Raw genomic sequence first — 21554 nt, forward strand, 5'->3', positions numbered from 1 at the left:
TAGCATTTCAAGGATTCCAGGGAAGTGGTAAGTTGTTTTAACTTCAAAAGTTTCTTCCACTTCAGAAATCCTACAAGTCAACAAGTTTTCCTTTACTTAAAATGTTCTCCCACAGAGAATAGTAATCTACTGGAGTCGCTGCTGTACTATTAGGGTTTTTTAAGGTACTTTTTTCCTGATGGAAATGCATGGAAAGGTTCCTTTAACTGCAATACTTTGGATGTTAGGGAGATCTCAGAATATCTCAAATAGAGTAAGTGGGTCATATTTTTTCTGTTTGGTGCTGTAGTGTGCAACTTATATACAATAATAAGCTATAAACAAACAATTGAGACATGTTTTGAATTAGTAATGATGAACAAGATTTTTCTGAAGCCTTTATATACAAACTAGTTAAAAGGATACATGTCAGGCCAAGAAGTGCTTCCCTAGTCTTTTTGTTCCTTGCCTCCTGATTGGGCCTAAGTACGTTTTGTAGTTCACATGTTTTACAGGAACTTCAGATGCAGGCAGCTGTGATATATTCTTCATTCTGGGAAATGAAGAAAGTTCTAATTTCACTCACAAATTTGTTGTGGGCCAGGGCACTGCATGAATCTTCTGTCCATCCGCTGTCCAGTGACCTGCTCCAGCAATGTGTTGCATCTTAGTGGAGAATAAAAGAATTTGTACTTTGCCTCTGGGTTTCTTTGTCTAGGTCCATGGTGCAAAGGCTGAGACATTGAGAGGAGCTAGAGTTCAGAGTGCAACAGCAACCGGAAAATTCTTTATTTTACACGCATTTGCTTGCCTGGCGTAATATGATTAGTAAAGGTCAGGACACTTAATTGTCAGTGAAACGGAGAATGATTTGTTTGTTACTTACATGTGAACTAGTCCAAGACCCTTCTGTCATCAGACTGGTTTCATTGCCAGGAACACACTTTATTTCTTGTGAATATCCTGTGACATCCATCTTATGCTATAAGAATCTCCATGGTTCAGATCCTCATGGGTTAGATCCTCAGCTTGTGTAGCTGAGTAGCTCTGTTTAAGTCATTGATACTCTAGTGATTTATGCCAGGTGAGCATATTTCATAATGTTAAGAAATATTACTAAAATTCAATGTTCATTTTTTATAAGTTTATATTATTTTGGCATAATAAAAGGAAAAATGTGATGACCATATTAAATTCCCAAGTGTGCTGGGTATACCAGCTTACAAACAACTTGTACGCCAAATTAAGCTGCTTGAAAACATTTTGAAATGGGACAAAAATTCTGTTTTCAACCATCAGCTGTTAAGAATTGTGGATTAATATATACATGTCTTTTTAAAAGGCAGTAGATGTTTCTTGGCTGGTTCTCCAGTACTTGGCTCCCAAAAGAGTAGATGGCTGCAGAGAAGACATAGAGGTGAATATTCAGGGATGAATCATTATAGAATTTGTATTGGTGCAGCTGTCTAGGGTGTCTTGGAGGATGGCACTCCATGAACTTTTTTTCACACTGAGTAAAGAAGAAATTTAATTTATTTAACTGCTTTTGCTTCGATGATGTACATGTTTGAGGCCAACAGGAATTTTTCAATTGCTGTTTTGTTTGTTAGGTTTTCAAAATACGAGTTGGGAGAGAGAAAAGGGCCTAGCATATCAAAGCATTAGCCCTATGGACTCTGTGACTTTATTGCTCTGAAAGATATATAGCTCTTCTTGCAAGCTCATTCAGATTCTTTAGTCTCTTTCCCAGCAATAGCTGGTTATCTCATAAACAATTCAGCTCTGTTTTTGGTGTTTTTCTGCACAATTACCAGTATTTATAGAGACTTTTGAAAAGAAAAAAATGCAGTTAATTTTGAATGTAGTCATTTGCAGCAAAGGAAGAAATGCATTGGAACTGCAGTGACTAAGCCATTCACTTTGCTGAAAAGGCTGCTATTGTGTTCCAGTGACTCCTACAAGCTGCATGTGTGTGAACTGCAGTATATAGCCCTTGTTAATGTTGAGAAAGCAAGTGAATATATAAATACTCCATCAGAGCATCTGAACATCTCTCTTTTCTAATGACTGAATTGTTTGTTCATAAAAAGACATTTCTTCGGCATCCGCTGGATGGATGCTTTTGCGAAGGACATTTTTAATACAGCAGACATAGCCTGGAAATACAAGGTAGAGTATGTTGGAGCTTTCTCAACATGCATTTCTACAAATTCTTCCTCCACACTTTTAGTCCTCCCTATTGAGAAAGCTAGAAAATACCACCAAGAAGATATCTTTTATTTCCCCTCTGTTTTTTAAAGCCACAGTTATCTGAAACCTCAAGTCCACAAAGGCTTTCCTTTTATTTCTTTCTGCAGGAAAGCATGTGGTTTTTACTTGTTCTCTTAATTGGCTGATGTAAAAAGAGCAGTTTGAAACTTGACATTCTCATGCAGAAACCACTTCTTAAGCAAAAATGTATGACTGCTTTTCACTTGGAAGTCAGTGAGAGATTTTATCCTCACCTACCTCACAACTATATCTGAACTCCTAGTTTTTGATGAAGATCTGAGTGTTTTGAGAACTTCAAGCTTAATCCAGAAGGCCTATTGTAAACAGAACTCCCACTGATTTCAAAAGATGTTCCATATGTGAAGGTCTGATAAGATCAAGATCTTGGAGGGATTAACACTTTTAGTTTAAGAATTCACATGTTTCAGTTTAACAGTCAGAAAAACAGACACAAGCTACTGTATATGATTAATTTTTATTGGATATTTTTGAGGGAAGTGTCTGCTAAAGTAGAGTTCAAAACATGGTAAGTGGTCCACACAATGAAAGAAATCATTAATCAGTGTTTCATTATGTTGCTAAGGCAATGAAAAAATAACAGACACTGTCAAGATAAATAAGGGACTCCTGATTTTCAAGGTTTTGGAGTGTCTCGTGCAGATTCATCCCAATTCTATCTTGTTTGGTCCTTTTTAACCTCTAAGACTGCACCATTTCCTGGAATTCTGTGAAAGATAAGAGAATATTTACAGCAGAAATATTAAAATGGAAGCATTAGGAGTAAAAGATTAGTGGCTTATAAAGAGATTTAGAATAGGAATGAACAGACAACAATTACCTGATAGATGACCAGAGGAGAAGAAACGTGTGGAAGAGAGACATTGTCTAAACTTCCTCTTCTAAACAACAGATGGAAAGCCAGTGTTTTGCTGACATTCATAAGGAATAATAAAATGTTCAAGGTAGTTTTAGCCTTCTCTCTGCATAATACTGATCTTGGGCAAAAAAAATGGAATGGCTAATATGGAATTTGAGTTAGAAGAAGTTAAGAGCTGAAGTAAAAGAATGAAAAGTGAGTCCATGTGTCTTATTAGCTGTTTGTAATGCTTCAGCAGTTGAGAAGTGTTGATTTAGAGCACTGTCTAAAGCCAAAAACGTTGTGCAGTTCCATGTGGTATGGTGCTGAAGTATTGTGTTGTACAATAAGACATTGTTATCTGGAAGATCTTTTAAATGTTTGGCTTCTGTGAGTTAGAGTATCTGATCAGTCCTGTCCCTGAACAACTGTATTGGTATATAGATTGCCTCATAAATAATGTGTGTTTATTCTGGCACATTTCCTAAGGAACTGGATTTAATTCCTTCCGAAGAAAGAAACAGAAGAGTTCTGTCCTCCTAGTGCAGTGAGCTAGGGAATCTGCACACCAGCACATTCCCTGCGTGCTATTCCCTAAGCCCCTTTCATGCTCGTCTGGGCAGCTTGCTTCTCTCATGGGGCAAGTTGCCATTGGCGGCAAACCTTTTGTGTGAGTGGGTACTTCCTGTTCAAAATGGGATGCAGAAATACGGAATTACGAGATCTGGAGGTTTCTGCACCGAGCAGCCATTAAATCACGCTGGCATTTCCATGGGGTGAGTGCGATGTGCTGCTTCCTAAAACAGCTGCTCCTTCCTGTCTGGTCCTTAACCTGCCACTGGAGATAAATAGCATCCATCCCCATGCACAGAGCCTGTTGTGGGATCTCGTGTCAGGGTAGTGACACTGGATCATTCTGTTCTCCTTATTATGCAAAACAAATACTGAACTACGTGCTGCTAGCTCTTGCATATTGTGAATGATTTCACCGACTAGTGGAATTTCTGTTGGGAGATAACTGCTGTAAATGAGCTGATGTATGTGCTGTTGATTCTCCTGTGTAGAGCTGGTTCTTTTGTCCTTGATTTTACATTTGTGTATTACAAGTGATGCTAGTGCTGCTTTACATCAGAGTAAGTGGGAAGAGAAATAAGGGGCGGTTCCTTTCAAAACAGCTGGAAATTTGTGCGTGAGTGGCAATGAGAAAGTTCCTTAGGGCAGCCTAGGTGGGTTTTTTTGACTTGCTCGTGCAAAAGGAGTTGCAGAGATGAACCTGTAAGATCAAGGACCATTTCCACCCTTAAACAGGTTGCTACTGCAAGGGTTTCAATAAAATCGCTGGAGGTACATTAATGTACCATCAACATAAAAGAGAATTACACATCATTTACAATACATCCTGAGGAGCCTTATTCTGTATATAAATGAGTGAATACCTTCAGCTCCAATTTTACCATCCCCATCATGATCTGCAGCTGCCAAGAAGGTCTTGGTTTCTGAGGTGGTTAGCACTCTGGCTCCACACTCAAACCTCTGAAGGAAATACCTAGGAATAAAACAACTTTGATTATGATTTTCACAGAATATTATTCTTTCATGCTGGCTGTGTAATCAAACTGATAGCTATCTATAAATAAATTATTTACCACAATAGCCAAGTTCTCCAAACGCTGCTTTGTTTGACAAGCTAAATCTTAGTCATATACATTTCTGCTTTGTAAGTCCAGCCCTGATACAATTGGTTCTGCCCACTACCAAAATCCAGTGCCAGGGAGTTATTTTTTTTCTATATTGAGCATTAAAGGCAAGTATTTACTAATTTGTTTTTCTCTGTAGGGATTCCCTACTTAAATACACCTTTCACAATCTGCTGAAGGTTTTATCAATGTTTGGCATAACTTGTGCTCACATTTACAGAACAGTTCTGGAAAGAAAAAAGTCCTGATTTTTGGATAGCCTCTAAATAGTTAACACAGAAAATCCTTACTTGAGCTCATCTTCCTCAATAAAGCCACTTTGATCATTGTCGAGAATCCGGAAGATCTCCTTGAGCTGGCTGCTACTCTTTTTAGACATCCCACTGATCTGAAAGAATTTTTTGGGACTAAAGGAATCTGGAGCTGAAAATAAATTAATAAATAAATTAACCCCAGACCACTGCGTTCACTGTTCCTAAATGGTCTGAGGATGCTGCTTTGTTACATTTTAATTGTTCTAGACATGGATGATAGATAAAGCCTGTCAAAGAATGGATTTTGCCATACTGCACCATACACTCGTAAACATCAAAAGAAATCACATGGGGATAATTTACAAACTGACAATATAAACCAGTCATGAACAAATATACTGTGACAGCTAAGTAAAGAGGTTACAGAAATCTGTTTACAGTATGTGCTTGTTCAGTATTCCTTTGGGACTGACATAAACTTGCCATGTGTAACACAAAATAATAGATTTTTAGAGTTTTAATTGTTTTCTCACCTTGGCAGTCCCGCAGAGCAGCAGCAATATCAGAAGGACTTAGGATGTCTGTAAGGCTCATTTTAAACCTGTGCAAAATAGTATATTGCAAACAGATTTGTGAAATGCAAATGTGTCTTACAACAAATTGTTTTTTTCTGTGTTTTGAAGAATACTATATGGCTAACAAGACTTCTAAGAGTAGATGAATCTAATTGATCAAACCGACATCACTGCTATTCCTAAACAAATTAGAAGATTTACTACATTACTTCCTTAAAAATAGGAGTGCTGAAATAATACTTTTTAATGAGATGGATTAAGTAAATGATGTTGTGAGTTGATGGTCATTTTTTTATCATTTACTTGCATGCTATTTAAGTACAGCACATTCTTAAACTCTATGTAACCGTTAATCTAATAATTAATCTTACTGGAATGCATGGCATCTGTCAATACAAATAACAGTATATGCAGTGGAAAAAAGAAAGTCAAGAAAGTTTGCTTCTGTTTTCTCCCCCAACAGCTCTGAAGAATGAAAAGAAAACTGATACTTATCTATATAAGGTCCATCCATAGGTAATTCCAGCAATTCAAATAAAAATCTTAGAACAATGGTTATTGTACTTACTACTGGTGCAGCTCTGCACAGTAATTTAATTAATCTCAAGTCAGCTGCTCACCTTTATAGTTTTCTCAGCTAGGTAAAAGAAAAATAGCTGAGGAGATACCAGGCAAAATAGTAATGTTGGCTCTGGCTTGCCACTCTGGCTTATAAAGGATTCAAAAGGTGACAATAACCACTACTTAGGTTACTGTTTCGTGGATCAAATGTTCGATTTGAGACCTAGCTCAAATTTCTTCCTTGACTAATTAAACTTTTCTTTCTATTTATATCCTAAGATAATATGGACAAGATAAACAGTTTTTTTAATAAATCCACTCATGCTTAATTAAGTACACCTCTGCCATCAAAACATAGGCTTTCAATCTCCAAGTACACTAAAGATTTTCAGTTAACCTCTGCGCCTTAAAGTCGCTCATCAGAAGATGACTCCAGCAGTCAGATCCTTATGAAAAGGAACTAGCTTGATTTCCCTAAGTCTGTTGATCCTTTGGAATGTATAAAGGAAGTTGGAGATGAAAGATCAGAGGTGACAATGTGTCATTCTGACAAAGGTAACTTGTCACTAGGATAGAGGAAAGCATGCTGTAATTTGGGATGATCTTTCTGCAGTAAGCTTCATTTCATATTTCCTGACCATTTTCTAAATTACAGTGCTGTCCCTAATCAGGGGTAGAACAGAAACCAATGCCTTCAGTGAGAGCAAAACTCTGAAACTAGGTAAAGCTGAATAAGCTAATCTTGTTGTCTGTATTGCTTGGAAGATTATGTATAATCAGATGGCCTACTTAGTAGTCTATTTTGAATATTTTAAATTACATTAAATCAATAATAGACTGACTTACTTGAAGTTGTAGGAATCAGACTTTGTTAGTGTGAAGACAGATTTATATACATTTTACAACACACGCTCTCACAATCTATTTCCTTAATATGAAATTAAAATTGTAGGTATAAGTAAGTGGGGTTTATTATATGTTACAAGAGCATTAATTTTGGAAAAAAAAACTTAAGAAAGTTGGGAACAGCAGATATGAGGTTCTCCTCCTCAGACAAAAATCTATTTCCATCTTTAAGGGGGTTTATATGGACAAAATTCTAGGATGAAGACCAATAAAAACCACGTGTATTTTGGTTAGAGTTTATTGTATAACAGTCTATTATGGTATCTAAAGTAATGTTCTCCTAATACATGAGCATTGTTTTATTTTTTTAATGAATGGAAATAGCATGGTATGCTGAACAAATAATATTTTTTATAGTAGCAAAAGTTACAAATTATGCTGTGGAATAGAGTAGTAATATCTCTAAGCCTTGGTGTAAGTTAATGGACTACAGTGGGTTTACTCCTGATTGGTTTAATGACAGTGAGAAAAGTATCAAGCATAGCAATTGTTCCATAGCACCTGTTTGTCTGAATTTGGGTAGAGAAATACAAGGTATAATTAACACGAAAAGGCAGGCATCATTTAATGATACTTTAACCTTTTTTGCTATCTCTTATTTATGCAAAACAAGGTGGCATAAATCACAAATAGTCAGACTTACCTTTAATCCCAAATATCACCTGTCTAGTAATGAAAGAATGCTCTCTTCTCTCTCTTTAAGTAGGAAAACCGTTTATCGTAATCTGGAAGAACACTTTCCTATTAAACCTAAGAACCGTGGTCTGTTGTAAATGAGTATTGCCTCATTAAAACAAATTGAACAATGCCGATTTGTTGAAGATCTGATCTCAGGTCTTTTGGTATTCTTTCCATTTATCTTTTTCGTTCAGTACTATATATTCATATTGCTTTCTGTCTGAGATTTTCATGGTACTATGATCTATCAGACAGTGGCAGTGGGAATGAAGTGCATACTGTGCTTTCTACAGGATCATCCTGAAATAGCTTTCATACTTGTAGATACCTTTTTGCACTCTGTTGTGAATTTTCTCCTTTATGATCGTCTCAAGTTGATATGAGTTTTAACAGAAGGTTTTTTTACTGATTCCTCTTGACATTTTTACGGCCAAGATGTTTCTAGACAAAAGGCTTTTTTTAGACCTCTGTGACAGTGCCATAGATGTTACTTTATAGTAGGCTTCCTTTATTTCTGCTTGCTCCTACACACTGCTCATTGAACTGCATGCTTTGCTTAAATTTTTGGCTTGACATACAACACTAATCATCGAAAGCTAATGAGAGTGAGGAGATTGACATAAAGTAGAGGAAAATGATGAGATCAAGGCGAGCGTATAACACTCAAGCTCAAAATACGTCTGCAACTAATTCAGGCATTATATTAAAATATAAGTACCAAATGCTCAGAGAATGGCATCTGATTACCTCATACACTCTGCCATGGCACTCAGGGTGCTGAACTGTTTTTACATGTATTCAACAGTAGTAAAGTAGCCAGAATTAGTATTATATTAAAATACGATCTCAAATAAAAGTGAGCTAATTGCTACAATAAGTTCACTATTATTGCTTACGAAAGGATCTTTTAATGTTTGAAATTCAACACTGACAACAAAAGTGATGCTAATCCTGGCTGAAAGATGGTTTACAAAAGCCTAAAAGAGCTGAATTTCAGAATCAAGTTGATGTCACTGTATATTGATACAGGTGGGAATCTAGGGTTACTGGTTTTTATTTATTTATTAATGACACTTCATCTGAAGTACAGGTTTCCCTCTACTACAATTAGAATGAAATAATCGGGGATGAGCATATGACATAAAGGGATGTTTTAATTAGATAATCTATTTTACAGCTAAATTATCTGCCTCTTTTCCTTACTTCTGGGGTATGTGTTAGCTTAGGTGATTGTAATCACTTTAGGGGTTCAAAACCTGAGATCTATGAAAGACGTTTTCTAAAAGATATTATGCAAGCAGTGTAATGCTATAAAGAAAATACGTAATAATTCAACCAGAACAACAGCTGCTAGGTAAGGGCAGTTAACAATAGTGCAAAATCTGGTACAGAATCTGAGTATTGCACAGTTTCCAGGAATGTTTAACACTTGTTCCTATGAAATTCAAGAAAAATTATTAATTTTTTTGTTTGTTTATTTGTTTTTGGTTTTTTGCTCTATTAGGAACATCTGAAAGTGCTATTGAGTTGTTCATCGAAGATTTATGTACTTTTATAGCTTTACTTCTGTTGTTTTCCTCCGAGGTGTCTTTATGCACAGTATATACAGGAATATTAAAGACGTTTTTTTTTTTGTTTCAGACTTCCAGAATTAAACTTGAAGGTGTAGTTCTGAGAAATACAGCACATTCATATTGATAAGTTCTTGCTAGTAATCTAAACATTTAAACCAACTGTTTTCAAATCAAGTACCATTTGCTTCTCTAATAAGCAGAGGAAAGTTGTGTTTTGGTAAATGATTGACAGGTTGTGGACTAGTCTTGTACTCTTTGTGTTCTGTTTGGTATAAAGTACAGAGTTAATTAGCAGTGGCAACCAACCAAAGACATGACTTCAAGCAGATGCAAAAGAAACATCAGCAGTTGTCTCAGGTGAGATCAGAGGAGAGGTGTTAACCTGAGACCAACTACAATAGTGTAAAGAGATGCTGTAGCAGCTGTTCTAAAACCCATACGACTCCATCTTTCAGCCCTGGTTGTGTTAGGGCCAGAACAATTGTATCATGATCCTGGATAACAGATTCTGCCTTTGTAATGAGTTTGGAAGTAACTAAAATAGATACTCAGTAACCTATGATGTAGTTGATCATTAATGTTGATGTCTCAATGGTGATGGCAGAGAATCTTAGTGTGAATATACCTGAAACGGGCCTTTACAACAAAGTGAGTTATATCTGGCCACTTCAAGTTGTATCTTAAGGCTTTAATAATATAGAAATAATTACAGAATCCGATTTGAATGGTTGCTTGGGCCATAGTCTTTTACCATATTTAACAGAGAAGTTTAAGAACATGGTTTAGTATTGGACTTTTTTGGTACTGTGCATTATTACAATGAAGGGTGAAATCCAGGCCTTGGAAGCCTCAGTGACAAAGCTTTCTTTCCCTGCAGCAAGTAGAGGATATTACCCAGAGCACTAAGCAAAGATCTGGACTGTAGAATCCAAGATACAAGATACATCCTGCAGCACAGTGGGTCTGGAGCTAAACAAAGACAGGTATTTCTCTCACGTTGGGAGAAATGTCTTGTGTAGTTTCCCTTGTTTAAATTACGTCCTTATAATTCTGTGTAAATGAGATTGATTTCTGTTTGAAAATGATAGCAGAATAGACTAACATAACTGATAAATAGCGTGACTAATTCATAGAGATTGTTCTAATCAGGATATTTTTTCACTTAAAAAGCTGCCCTGGAAGATCTCTGCTAGCATTTGATATGTTAGGTGTTTTTTAAATGCACTTGCAAGTGCTTCTGTGACTCAGTAACACAATTTTATGTCTCTGACCCTAAATGTAATTATCTAAGATGTTTCTGTCTGCTGTCAGCATCATAGACAGTGTCAGATGGGGTGATCTGTAAAAGTCTAAATTGTTCAGGTTTTCTGTGTATTTCAAGAATAACTGTGCCTTAAGGTTGGAGGCAGTGAAATAATCTGGATGCTGCCTTTTGTGACATGTAAAAGATATGTACAGTGGTACTATACTGTTACCAAAGGCTTTTTACGCATGGCTGTATTTCACTATGACCCACAGTGTAAGAAGCCATGGTGAAATAAAGCAAATAATAGCACTGAAGTGGTTCCAACTATTTCCGTATTCACTGCCTGTCCTCATTGATGTCAGTGGGATTTCTGCCATTAATTTCAGCAGTAGGAGGATGTATAACCCTTAGTGAGGTATGAAGTAAAAATACCCTACAATTAGAGTTAACCTTATCATAAGTAATTATCAAAAGTCACTTATTTAACAGAAATGGCCTTCTAAATAAAAGAGAAGCAGGTGTCTAGATTCAGACAAGCGCTTGTAACGCATAAAGCATGTGACAAAATTCCTTTGACAATAGGCAGCCACATATTTAGGGACTCTGGTGGAAAGGGTTGGATAGAAACATTTGCAGAATACAGACCATGGTCTCAGACCTCCACATTTATGATTCCAGAAGAGTGTTCTTCACTTTAAGGGAGCTGTGTGGGAATGTACGTTTACGATCATGCAGCAGTCTTTCCAGCTGTGGCCTTACAGGCACAATTTGAAGAGCTTTCTTAAAGCACATGATGAGCAGTTACAGAAATTTCACAGTACCTGACAGCCTGTGTGAGTGAGAGACAGGGAGGAAAAGAAAGTGTATTCTTGTAGACAGAAAACAGCATTTTCTCCACCAATCTGCTTAGTGGTAATACTGAAAGAAGGAAAGGTCTAAAAACGTCTCTAGTCACCAGCTCTTCTTAACTTTCTGGAGTGATCACTGAAGCTGATATCAGACTTACCTTGTCATTAATTTTTTACTGTTCTTAATGGAATGGTAAGTGGTGAAATTGTCTTAGATTTGTAGACCTAGCGGGCTAATCAGTGTGGAAGTAAGTGTGGTTAAACAAAGGAGCTGCCTGCTAACTCAAAAGTTATCTGAGCTGTCTGTGCCTTTCTCTCTTGTTTAGCCATTAATATTGGTACGATGCTTGAAGATCTTCAGGTGACCCAGATTACATGGTGAAAATATAATATCAGCTGACATACATAGCATTTTCTGACAATAATGAGAGCTTTTAGCCCTGCAATCAGACTGCACTTACTAATTCCTCAAAATTTCCTTTGTTTATTGCTCTCCTGAGATGACATTGGGAGTCATAAATGTGAATTTGATGGATAGTTCTTTTTTCACTGTTAAGAAAAATTCTACAATATTAAGGCCTGATTCATTCATTAGAGTTAATGGAAGTATATTTTTGGCTAACGTACAAGGCACGAACACATTATTGAGTATTCATTAAAATCCTCTAGATTGCTTTAAATTTGTGCAACATGATGATTTCCCCAACATTGTATTGATGTTTCCTTCCTTCTCCGTAATGTCTTATCATAAATATGTTATGCATCAGAACCACTATAACATTAGCAGATAATTTTGAAATGAAGATTTTTGATCTGCAAATACTGAAACATCTTCTTAAATAGCTCCAACAAACACAGTACGAGACAGTCGTTGTACAGGTTTTTGCAAGATTAATGCCCAAGAACAGACTTTTTCAAGAGTTCCAAATTTTTTGAAAAGAGTACATAGGAGTAAGTATCATGTTGGAAGTATAGTGTTCTGGATGGTTAAAGCCATCTAGATTTTTTAAAAGGCTGTTTGTGTGTCTGTTTATTTTTATCATATTTGTAAGCCTAAAAAAACCCATACACCATAGTGCCTAGTTAGGTACTGTTAGCAATTAGTTCATTTTTGTAACCTAATTTGATTGCTGTGTGTGTTTGTATTATGACAAAACCACGGCATCATCACACTCTTACTTTTCAGCCAGAGCCCTAACTTAGGCAGTGCACAAGCTGGATGGACTTCAGTTAATGAGCAACTGTTCAGAATTTTTCATTCTCCTCGTTCCTTATTTCTGGCTTGCTATTTCAATCTGTCTGTAAAGAAAAAAAGATTAATTTCTTAGCAATTTTTTTTTATGGTGCTCTTCATTTTATTATACTTTCCTCACAAACATTTATGCATTTATTTTTACAACCCTGTGAGATGTGGGCATTATGTTATCCTCAGTTTTGAGATGGAGAAAAGCAGCAGAACATTCATTATTGGGGCAACATGCCCCAGTTTGCCATTATGGAGCACCAGGGTCTTGATTTTTCAAAATTATCCAAAACACAGCTCCCTTTGCCTTCAGTTGCATTTGTGAGGGTTGTAGAAACACATCTTCTCTAATTAGACTTCCATGCAGAATAAATGACTTAGAATTGTGCTAACAATTAATATTCTTTACATTGATCTTGCAAGAACTCATATTAGCATGAATCATGTTGATATGATTAAAGGCTACCAAGTCTCTGCTCTGGCTCTCTGTGTGCAGACCTTCAAGTCTCATACTGACAGAGAGGGGAACTCTGGGCTCCTGACTCCTGTGCAGGCAGACCCATGTCTTGCTCCTTTGCATCTCTGTGCCATGGTGTGCAGCTTGCCAAGTACAGCTGATATGCTGGATATTTAGTGCCATGTGGATGGCACTAAAGGGCATTCAGTGTGCAAAGTGCACCCAGCAAAAGGTATTTATTCCCCAACTGCAAACTAGCACCACAGGCCTTTGCTGAGACCTCCGTCCTGCTCCCAAGATCTGAGGCATGGAGTCCCCTCCTTTGGAAAACAAAATGTTAGCATTCTGTGTTCAGAGATTATTTAATCTGGCAAAACTGTGTTATCAACAGAAGTGGGCAGGTGGGATACTAGAAGCGTTCAGACTTGAATTGATTCAGGCAGATAGAATACTGTTTTAACTTCTTGTAAGTGGAACAACAGTGCCATCAGGTGGGCAGGAAGGTGAGTGATTCCTTGGAGAATTTGGAATGTATTGCTGTTTCAGTAATCTAGATTCATCTTGGATTCAGTTGATCTTATATTAAAATTGACAGCTTAATTAGTGCTAAGTCCTGCCATTTAATGAGTGTATGAAACATGATCAGTTGCATAAAGAATGACGTAAAAACGCATGGAGCATTAAATACACCTCTTGATTAAGTAACACTGCTACCGGTTACCATAACCAGGTTTTACACTTGGACATTTTATGAATTCTAGTTTTTTACAACAGGTGCTAGGTATTTATGCAAACATTGAAAATTAAATGGCCCACAGAGATGCTTTTAATTTCTCCTTCTCTTAGTATTTTCACCAGTATCTTTAATACCCCAAATTCAGATGAGTAGAGTGGATTCCAATTCAGTCTCCCCGTGGTATAAAGACCTTCTGCTTAAAACACTGGGGAACATGTTTTAAGTAGTACTTGCACTACTTCAAATGTTTTCCAGCAATATGAAATCACTGGCCAGCAATTGTTCATGACCTTCCAGGGTACAAAATGTGTAAATAAGTAGTAGGCTTGTGATAGGAAAGATTGTTTATGGCACAGGTATCTTGTTCTTTATCTTGACTGCTTGTTAAGATTTGACCAAAGCTTGAAACTCTGAAAAAGAAATAGAATAATAATAAAATGGGACCACATTTTGTAATCGCACAGTCAAAAAAATACTTAATTTTTAGAGTTAAAATGGGAAACTAATGATACTTCCTCTGATAATCATTCCTTAAAGGTAGCACATTGTATACTCATAATAATAGATACCTAAGACAAAGGAAGTGCATTTAAGCATTTAAGTGTCACATTGTACCATAGTTCAATAGTAAAAAGCAGTGAAATTATACTCAAATTTTGTAAATATATCAGTTTAGGTTCCAGTCCTGAAAAAAATCTCTGTAGATGAAAAAATATTGTGCTTGTATTGAAATCAGCAGGAGTTTTATTATTATTCTCTGAAAAAAACAGGATTTCAGCCTCTGGATTTTTTCATACTTCATATTGCTACAATGTACAAGTGATGATGGGTGTCTGTACCTTGGCTGGCAAAGATTAAAACTTGCATCTGTTCCATTACCTTGCCTCCTTTGTCTCTTTTTGATAAAACAATGAAAGCTGTATTAATGCTAATTAGCAAACAGTCATGACAAGAACATCTTACCATGTACCCTGGAGAGGAAATCAACATTATCAGCTGTCTAGTTCATCCTTTCAGCTTTTTCTGTTTCCATTGGAATTGGGATGTTGGTGTAGTGAGGACAAAGGAATTTGATAGATAAACTGAAAAGCCAAATGTAAACCATAAATGTTACCGTGACAGCTCTGTAGGCCAGCAGCAACTTCAGCTTCTGTCAGGATACCAGAAGGAGCCGTGTCAAAGCTACTGTAAAATGAAAAATAGTATTGGGTAGAGTTCATCTTGATCTTGCTCTATCAGCCTTTGATGCTGCCTCATGAGGACAGCCAGGTTTGATTAGTGGGGCAGTTGCAACCTAGGTCCCAGGGCAAACCAGGGGAGCTGCCCTGCAGGAGCCAACTGTTCCATCCTTTAGTTCAGATACATGGAGTACACCTGGCTTGCTGTTCTCTCTAGTTAAGTCTTCAAGTGCACAAGCTGAGGACAAAACCAAACATATTTATAGAACTGCATGGCATTTGGGGATCTTTGGTTATTTCCATGCATTTTTTGTGTGGATTATTGTGATGTCTTCAAAAGCTCCAGAGGAAGGAATGAACTCACCTTGCCACTTAGTTTTCCCCAAGCCAAGAACAGAAAAAACTGTAAGGTAAAAGATCTGCACAGTCCTCTTGACTTAATTATTTTCAAATGACAGAGATAATGACTTATATAGACCTTAGTTAAGTCCTCTCAACCTTTTACAGAAGTCCTAGAGCCACGTGATGGCTCAGATACCCCAGGGGGTAAGTTACTGTGGCTGACAAGACCTGCTAGCTAATCAGATTGATATTTATATCCCAAAGGAATGTGCATGGTGATTTAAACAATATATAAGGTTTAGTGCCATACAAAGTAAATCCTCTCAGCTTGCACCTGTTTTTAGTCGAGTGAATGATTTTTGATCTGTGAATGAAAAAATACAAATTTTTTTAATTGCTTAATGATAGCAACAAATGGACATCTTCATGGTGGACTTTGACTTTTAAGGGCCCAATCCTGATAGGAATTACCCATGGAACATGACTCCTGCAATTGCCCTAATAGTCTCCAAATAATACTAATACTGATACATTAGTAATAGATATATCTGACATATAAGTAGAATCTCACAGATAAAACTTTTAATTTTAAATCAGCCCAAGGTATTTTTAATAAGCTGATTTATAAGCTTTGGTTACCCAGTTACTGAAATATGTACTTTAGACTATAAAAGTCTAATATTGAAGACATTTGCTCAGTATTAATTCATTGCATTTTAAATCATCATAATAAATGTGTCCATTTATAGAATGCAGGTTGTCAGTGGTTCAGCAGCACACAGCAGTATGCGTCAGTTAGTGGTAGGGAGTGAAACTGAGCAGTGAAATCTGTGATATTTTGTTCTTTCTTTCTGTACTGAAAAATTAAACTTCTGTAAGGATTCAAACAGTAACTAAGCTCAAGCTGCAGCTTTTCTCTTACTGGTTATTAATAGGATCTTCTGCTTGGCTGTCTTATGAAATCTCTTGGAACTTAGTGGCCTCGAGAATGGCTGAAATTGGCCACTGGTGTAAAAAGCCATTGGGAGAACATTTCACACCCACACATACATAAACGTGCACAGAGTATCATTGTAGATTTAAATAATATTTGAGTAATGCCCTTACATTTAAAATAAAGCCTAACACTCGGTCAATATAACATAAAGCTGCTGTCTTTTCTTTCAAAAATTATAGACATGAAAATACAGACAAAAAACCTCATCTTGCACGTCTTAGTTTCCCTTGATCATTTCTTCAAGAGAAGAATGCTTAGGAGAAGTGCTAATTATATTATTCTAAACCCATTCAGTGTGGTAAATTGAACATTGTGAAAGCAAAGTTTTCTGGGCTATATAAGATCAATGGAGCAAGTTACTTTTAAAGGCATTTTATCCTGAACTGGTGAATATATAAACTAAATGATCCAGTCTTTCCATTTGGGAATCTAGCTTTGCCTTTGTTTCAGATTCCTAGGAAATAATTGAGAGTATGGCCTGGGATCAGAGAGGTTCTGATAACTGCGTTGGAATTACTGAACATTCAAGAAATAATCCTTGTGAGAAGACCACACTGAGATTACAAAGCATTTATCGATAAAAGTTTTTGAGTATTTCTGTGGCAAACCAGAGCTTGCCTGTAGATGGCATCAAAGACAGTCAAGTTCAGCTGTGAAATCTCTCTGGGACTACTTAGGGTGAGAGAAAACCAAGGAACTGAGAATGAGAACAGGTTAACAGGTGGGCGTTCGTGGGCAAGCAAGAGAAGAGGAAGGAACAGATATTAAAGAAAAAAAAAAGTCTAGTCTACCAAATCACTCAAAAGACTAGAATATAAACAGACTAAGTTGAAAACTCAGAAATAATTCCAGAGGACTTACCTTTAATGGTGATTAGGAAGAACAGGTTATTTCGTTTGTCTAACAAAACCAGGTTTTACTGTGTTTGTTTTTATGCTGGGTAAATATTACAGTCTGTTAGGGAGATCATTGCAAATACAAGATCAGTTTGTTCTGGAAGCCTGGGAGTTAGAGCAGAAAGTTAGTATCTGGGAAGTACCAGCTGATTGATCTCTAGTTGTGATGATACTGATGTGGTTCCCCTTGAGTCAAGTATTTGCATATTCTACTTTGACATAAGTTCCCCTTTGAACTTAGGGTCAATCATATCTCTGTAACTGCAGGTGTTGTCTAGGGGTACCTTCTTCTCAAACTGTAACCGATGTGGTGATCTGATTTTCTTTTCTGGAACCTGATATACAAAAACTCTGAATTTCTTGTTTTCATGATTGTAGGACGTGCTGTAAGCAAATCAAAAGTTATGAAGCAGCCATATCCCAGCTGCTAGATAGTGTGCTCTATAGGTCTTCGGTACAGAAAGTGTACCAGAAAGTCCATACCAATGTAATGGTGTGTTTCTGTGCTTGCAAGCAAAAGCAATATGGAAATTAAATTTCATAAAACGTGAACACTTTAAATTAGTTCATATTCCACAGCATCCACTTATTAAAATGTTTTAAAATACATGAACAATTAAGCATGAAAATGTTAGGTACATGTCTGTTCAGGGATTTAATCAAGATGTATCTATTTCAGTAACCCATTCCAGGCAATGAATCCAGCCTTGGCCCCCTCTGCCCACACTGTTTGTGTGAAGAACTCTAGGCGCCTCCGATGATGCTGAATCAAAGATTTTCCACATGGGCTGGCTGCTAACTCAAAGAAGAAACTTTACCAGTCTATGTGTGCAATGAATGTCCTGACATCCCCTTGCCCTTTCTGTGCTGTCTTACTTGTTAGAAGATGACTCTGAGATTTCGAACAGTTGGAGAGCTGAAATTGAATCTGAAGTTTACAAATGGCTCTAGGTTGGGATTTCCAAAGGAACATGAAGTTAGAAGGCAGCAGGCTTCCACTTAATACCAGGAGATTTTACCTAATGCATGATTCTGCTCCTTTATCAGGACAACCCAAAATTTTGGTTTAAGAGAGATGGTGGATTCAGTGGCTAGAGCACTAGGGTGGGTTTGGGATACTGGGTTCAACACCCTGGTACTCCATATCCTTTTTCTAAGAGCTTGTGTAGGATAATCAATTTCTTTAGGTTTAATTCCCACTTAAAGAGATCATAGTATGTATGTCTTTCTTGCACAAGTATTGGGAGGATTAGAGATTAAACTGCTCATACAGGGTAATGAGGGGACTGAGGTGTGTCTGAGAACTCAGTCTTTGGGCTCAGTGGAACTCAGACCTGCCACTCACAGTTTGGGTTGCTCTCTAATTGTCTTAAGTAAAGGTAAAACATATAAACAAGATTTCCTTTGTCCTGGGAATTACGAAGTAGTAGTGTACTGAGTAGGATGGTCTTACTCTAAACCTGAGAACAGGGTATCAGTGTGATAATACAGGGTGTTGTTAGATCCTTTCTGATTCGATGTAGCATAAACAATTTCTAACAGGATTTTTGTTTTTAAATGTGTACTCAGCAGTGTTTTATTTGTTTACTTCATTCATAAAAGCTTGGTGCAGAGGATTTAATCCTTACTTATTAGACTGCCCAGAGAGGTTACAGAAACTCCATCCTTGAAGATACTCAAACTCAGCTTGGAGCAATGTGCCCCAAGTTGGCCTTCTGAGGAAGCGATTGGATCAGAGACCTCCTGAGATCCTTTGCAGCATGAATTAATCTGTGATTCTATACCTTAATTGTGGTAACGTTGTGACATCACCATTTGTCTCTTCGCTACTTCAGACGGCATCCACATAGACATCCTGCAATCAAAGGTTTTCTCTAGTGCAATGACAGTGTCAAGTTCAGAGAACACTCCGTGCTATTCCCTAAAAAAAATGTAGCCTGCCACTGGCTGAACTTGAATTCATTGAAATGAACCTTCCAAGAAAATGTTACGTTTTTGGAAGTTGTTTCCTTTAGGTGGAAAATATTCTCTTCTGGTTTGGTTAGCTCTAAAAATGTGGATCCTAGTGCCAACAGAAGACTTAATAGGGACTAGGTGTTTTTTGCTGAACAGTCTATGAGCTTTTTTTGAAATTGGGGACTTCTTGGAGTTCTATTGTAATTCCTTCTGATGAAATGGCTGGATGGTTTTAATAAGATTTAAAACTCATCTTCTTGCCACGAGTTACTGTTTAAGAACAACAGATTTTCTCATAAACACAATTCTCTAAGTTTTACGTAAAGTCGCAACAGATAAAAATTGTCTGATTCTCAGAAGTACTTAATTCCCCCTTGTGGCAACAGAAGGCAGTGATGTAGCATCTCTGAAATACAGGATAGGCCACTATGTAGTCTTGCATTTCTCGCATTCCACATGAGACTTTCAGATGTGCAAGGAATGCAGTATCAGGTCTGTCACTTATGGTATTGTGTGTGCCATCTGCTTGTGAATTACTGACATGATATTTTAGTGATCAGCAGTGTGAAGAGATAATGTATATATTACATCTGTATATTGCTGCAGATCTGGATTGCTCTGGGTTTTTTCCTCATCAGATAGGAAAATGAATAAGGTAAAAGGAAGCAAGTCTCTCATCATTATGCAAAATATTTCAGTGCTGCAATTAACAGCAGCTATAATTTAAGCCCAGATTTAACATCAAAGGCAGTGAGGAGAGAATTAGGATTTATATTCATTATAATTCTGCCAAGGCTTCAGTGAGTCTCATTGCTAGAATTCCTCTTTTGCATTAGCCGTCTTAAATCTGCCAAACAGCTCTCTTACATGCCTGGGTATGAGTGAGCTGTACTTGCCTCACATAATCATCTCGCAATTCATGGAAATGCCAACATTGAATGTTACATAAAAGTTCCAGAAGGCTTTGTTTCTGCTCTTCTTCGAAACAGCTGCCAAATTATGTTATAATTATCATCCAGTTTCAGCAGGGAGTATTAAAATGACAGTCTACTTGTGAGCTGGAACCACGTCATGGTAGATGGGAAAGGAGACAACTAAATGTTGGTGGGGAAATTTCCAACCCACTCAGCCAGAAATGCACAACATCTACTCAGTCTATTGAGCTCTGCATTTAACCATGACCATTATTTACTTTGTCCATTAATGAAGACAATGCTATAACTAGCTCTAAATCCTGTAAGACACTTATCAAAGGAAAGACTAGTTCTTAGTAATTTTCAAACTTAAGAAAATGGCAAATATTATGGATTATATAGATGATTATTCATATAATAAATGAAAGAATTGAGTAATGGCCATTATATAGCAACGTAGCAGAGCTTTAAGGTAATCAAACAGCAAGACTGGCTGTTGTTTCATCTGTAGGAAACACAGAAATTCACAAGTGTGGCAATGCATTATTGTTTTGTACATATTAGGAGATAATAAGCAACATGTTCATGATTCACAGAAAAACCTCCAGGCCTGTGGCCCATGTTGTCAGGGGACTGTGACTTGTGACAGTGTCAGAGTTGGGATTAGACCCTTCTCCTCTATCTCACACCTGCCTTAGATTTCATGAAAGATAAATCTTCTTAAGGGAGAGTTACATTTTAGGCCATAAACACTTTCTGATGATACATGCGGTAGCCTAGTACTTAATTTCGTAAAATTACCCACAAACTTATTCCATGCTTTGAGCTATGTGCCAGCTCCTCTTAATTTTTTTCTCATATTCTCAGGGTTGGGACTTAATATAAATTATTTTTAGCTATCGTGTTAGCATTGCTTTTTCTCAAGGATCAGAGAATTAAAGAGAAATAAAACTCAATGAAATAAGTACAATTAAGCCTTAAAAGATGTCATATTGTTTAAGATCATCAAAACTGTGCTTGGTGAATCAGCATGGTCAGGTATGAGGATGGAAAACCTAAACAAAATTTAAAAAGCAGCTTTTTCCCCCCAGGTTGTTTGGGTTTTTTTTTTTAATTTTTTTCCCTCCCCTCTTCCAGCCACGATTTCAACATTATGAGTGATTAAAAATCACAAAGTGCCTTCTTTACAATGGAAATGTAACAATACCATGTGACCAAAAATCTGTACATTGCAAGATTTCTCAGCAATCCTGTGTGTGAACTTGATGTATGGGGAATTGTTAACACCTGAAACAATATAAAAATGTACAAACACATGCTGAGTGCGAAGTGCTTGTTGGACGAGGTAATTGGAAGAGTCAGTCCAAGGTTGCCTTTGGTCTAACGCTGT

At 37.0% G+C, this 21554-nt stretch overlaps 1 protein-coding gene across 1 annotated transcript; it reads right to left on the bottom strand.

Annotated features, from left to right (window-relative positions):
* Positions 1-2949: 2949 nt before the first annotated feature.
* Positions 2950-5651, bottom strand: LOC309590617 (parvalbumin, thymic CPV3; the record flags this gene model as incomplete). Its single annotated transcript, XM_082311921.1, has 4 exons — positions 2950-2975; positions 4543-4652; positions 5094-5226; positions 5591-5651. 4 exons carry the CDS (start codon positions 5649-5651, stop codon positions 2950-2952), a joined length of 330 nt encoding a protein of 109 aa, XP_082168047.1.
* Between the last annotated feature and the right edge of the window lie 15903 nt (positions 5652-21554).

This window comes from Platalea leucorodia, assembly GCF_965183815.1.
Source record: "Platalea leucorodia genome assembly, chromosome: 5".
In the NCBI taxonomy this organism is placed as follows: domain Eukaryota; kingdom Metazoa; phylum Chordata; class Aves; order Pelecaniformes; family Threskiornithidae; genus Platalea; species Platalea leucorodia.